This window comes from Clytia hemisphaerica, unplaced genomic scaffold (assembly GCF_902728285.1).
Source record: "Clytia hemisphaerica strain Z4C2 unplaced genomic scaffold, Clytia hemisphaerica genome assembly, whole genome shotgun sequence".
In the NCBI taxonomy this organism is placed as follows: Eukaryota; Metazoa; Cnidaria; class Hydrozoa; order Leptothecata; family Clytiidae; genus Clytia; species Clytia hemisphaerica.
The window spans coordinates 348,395-352,231 of record NW_027104262.1 but is presented as its reverse complement, the minus strand read 5'-3'; the positions used below and the strand labels follow the sequence as shown (position 1 = coordinate 352,231).

The following is a 3,837-nucleotide window of genomic DNA, read 5'->3' as shown; positions in this document are numbered from 1 at the left end:
CTATCCCTTCCATATCAATAATATTGATTGTCAGGTCGAAAGCAAGAACACACCCAAAAAGATAATACATTTCTAAAAAACAAATTTTATTTTATAGTTACACATATTATTATACATGTTTTTTGGAGTCAATCAATGTCAGTGACCTTTTGTTGTATGTCAATTACCCCCGTTACAATCATTTAAAAGTAGTACAGTTCAGTTGTTATTCGTATACCGTCAAGTTTTGTCACTATTCGTCGGCAAACAGTTCCGTCAGTCCTTTAAAGGAAGAAAGAGTAAAACATCAATATATATCAATATGAAATAACATGTTAACGCCTTAGATTTTGGTTCTCCCTTGAGCTTTGTTGCCTTCTTTTTTTATCTTCCTCCCTAAAGTTTGAGCTCTCTTTTTTTTAAAGAATCTTGAATATGGTTTTTAGTTATTGCTTTTAAACCCCGGTAAATTTCCAGATCATCGTCAGGAGACATATTAAACCTTTTACTAATTTAGTAATACATCTAAGAATTATTGGTAACATTTATGGTAAGGTAGCAAGTTAAATACAAAAATTCATTGCACTTTAGAATAAGACAATAATAATTACCACTAGCACTGGATATATTCATTAAATGGTCCTTAACGATGTAGGCCTCCGTGTTAAAATCACCATCAACATTCAGCCAGGTTTTGATTTGGCTTGCATCTATAGAATCAGTACCTTCTCGAACCTAAAATTACGAAATAAAAACTAAAATAAAGTGTTTTAAACTGATAAGTATCTTTTGACATAAAAGTGCTTTACAGAAAATGGCTACCGTGGCATTAAGTTAGAGCATCCAGCTACGGTGCGCAAGGATGTGGATTCGATCCCCAGCCGGGTTGTACCGAAGATTCTCGGTACTTGATGCCTCTCTGCTTAATTATCAGGAACTAAAGAGACGGATCAAGGGTAAGTGGAGAGATCCAGGAAAAAGAGTGGCGCCCGCTCCCCTACCTTCGGTAGACAGTTAGAGAAAAGAGAGCCTTCAGGTCGCCCTCGACTGCGGTCGCAAACTTACTTACAGAAGTAGTGAGAAAAAAAGCAAATATCCCAACAAAACTTACAAAGTTTAAAAGAGCTGAAAAATCTTTAATGCATGCAGCAAGTGCAAGATTTTTAATGAATTTTTCTTCTTTTGATGTGGCGAAAACAGCAAAAGAAAGAGATTTCGTTAGATTTGGCCACCAAAAGGTTCTCTTTCGGACGATGCAATCCAGTCCGATGTGACAGATCTAAATCTGAATAAAAGTAGAAAGGAAATGAATTTAACTTATTCTTTAAAGTTAATGATTGGCTGTTTAGATTTTAGGTTTTTATCCTTGTATCAAAGGTATTGTTTCGTAAAATAGTTGTACGGTTGGTATTCAATACTAATCGCAACTACTACGTATTCGTTCCAAAAATGACATGAAATAAACCTACTTAAACGGAAACTAAGCAACAAACCTGCGCGAAACAAATCTTTTGTTGATCGTGGGTTCCTGCCAGTCACATTTTACCCAATCTACCACCAAATCAACTTCTTCAACGGTCGTATCTGCCCATTTCTTCAGTTCTAACCAGGGTTGATTAGGCATCTCTGTAATTTGATTCTAAATCCAAAATTTAGTTAAAAAGTCGAATATCTGACAGAGTAACGCATCATTGTCATTGCTACATACAGATAAGATCAGATAAGATACAGATAATTGACCATACTGTATTATCATTGGGTTTATGTTACTAGCATTTTCTTGCATGAGTGCGTGAAAGTTGGGTCCGCTGAGGTCCATACCGATATTTTCAGTCCAAAATTGGACAGAAGTGCCTATATCATAATTAAATAAATAAAATAAAAGACGGGTTTATGACAACCATAATAGAAAAAACTCACAATCCTCGACTTTATCAACATCTTTCGGTAAGCATCGAGTATTCGATCGCAAGATGCAACATTCACACTTTTCATGTTACCGAATGTAAGGTTAGACGGCCACCAGAATGGTGTTCTTTCCTTGTCCCATTTGAAAGCGTCCCCCAAACCTGAACAGAAATTAGAAAAACAATAAAAAGTTTTGTTCAAGACGAAAAGATACTTAATTCGAAAGTTTGTACAAACAATAAAATAGATTTAAAAAGAGTTAATTTTTACGGAAATTCTTAGATTTGAAAAACTAAACAGGAATACTCATAGGTTGAAAATAACTGACCCATCCTCTTTATATTTTGTTCATTCTTAGAAAGACTTCTTTGCAATGATAATTAAAAGCCGTACTGAAAATCATGTACCTGAATCCCAAACCACGATATCTCGGATGACTTTCCTTTTTTTATGGACGTTGCCAGTATTCCATCCTTCCTCCAAGGGATATGTTGCACTTTCTTGCTTACTGCCTATGAACAAAATAAGTAAAAATAAGGATAGGGGATGGCAATTCAGATTCAATTTCACACTTCGGAAAGCACGGTGTGAATTAATTCTTGAAACTCTAATTATGTCTTTTCGACATAACATTTAATTTTACAATTTGAGCTTAAAGAAATAGCTTAAATTTTCATCATAGAGTTAGTTTGTTTGTTTAATGTGTAGAAAAATAATAATCAACACTAGTAGAATGTCGCAAATCGGAGGAAAGTAGGAAATTTTACTTGGACTACTTTCAGCTATTGGTTCTTCATCATCTGACGACTCCACTTCCGGATTAGCTTTCGCACATTCAAGAAAGCGACGTTTAATAGATTCGTCGTTCAAAAACTCTTTCATTGCTTTTGTTGAGCCTGAGAAGAGTGAAATATATTATTATAAAGTACGTCTGAAACAGTCTTTTTGATTCTTTTTTTATAATGGTCTTTTTGTGATTAGTGTCACTTCAGATCAGTTGTTTTAAACACTAAGATTGTAGGTAATCTGCTTGGTACTTACCAATTACTTCTACTTTACCTTCAGAGAAGGCAAAAAATGCACTCGGCATCTTGGTTAATACAGCCGCGTCGCGTATCTTAAAATAGAGCAAAAAAATGCATTATGCAGAATATTATAATATTTTCTTTTACTTTTCCAACGATTCAAAATATCTTCTACAGAGAGCAGAAAATGAAGTCTCGATCAAGAGTTAAATCTGCCAATGCTTACCAAATAAAATGATGTTCATTAGAGGAGTCATTTTGTAGTTATAAAATCAAAGAAATTGGTTTTACAACAACAAATTGGAATCATATACTGTTTCCTTTCATATATGCCAAGATTTAACTTACATTTCTTCGAATTGATGCTATTTTCGCTTTTTCTTTGTTTTTGCGAGAGGCAGGATCGGTTATGTACTTATCCTAAAATTATGATAGAAAAGGAATGTAAATAATTGACCAAGCATTTTTACAGAATATCAACCTAGAATCAAAGTTGTTAAATAACTTGTTACAATTATAGAATTATACAGCTACAACTTAGGTACCTATACAAATAAAAAATACACTTACGCTTTTTTTAAACGACCCGTGACTACCATGTCGCTTTCCTGGTTGTTGGTCTTGTTGTTGGTCTGATGATTGACTTAGCGTCTCCTCCACTTCCATGATGATTTATAATATATTATATTCCTATGCAAAAAGATCTTTCTTCCAATAAAACCGAGAATTAATTATTAGTCGATGAAATCGAAAAACTTCCTTTGGTCTAAACTTCAAATTTTAGTGAAATTCAAGGCAACTGAATAACTGCAGAGATTATTTGTGTGCCCAGAATGCCTGACAAAATAATCTTCTCATTTCGGTTTGTTGAAAGAAAAGGGAAAAAAGTTCTAAAGCAGCTATTTCCCTACGTTCCTATTTTTAT

General features: G+C 34.0%; 1 protein-coding gene across 1 annotated transcript; it reads right to left on the bottom strand.

Moving 5' to 3' along the window:
• Positions 1–1,197: 1,197 nt before the first annotated feature.
• LOC136816646 (uncharacterized) lies at positions 1,198–3,613 on the bottom strand. Its single transcript, XM_067072980.1, has 8 exons — positions 3,483–3,613; positions 3,261–3,332; positions 2,929–3,004; positions 2,655–2,783; positions 2,295–2,399; positions 1,900–2,048; positions 1,473–1,618; positions 1,198–1,264 (listed from the first exon to the last, which is right to left on the bottom strand). Exons 1-8 carry the CDS (start codon positions 3,576–3,578, stop codon positions 1,198–1,200), a joined length of 840 nt encoding a protein of 279 aa, XP_066929081.1. The 5' UTR covers positions 3,579–3,613.
• Positions 3,614–3,837: the final 224 nt, after the last annotated feature.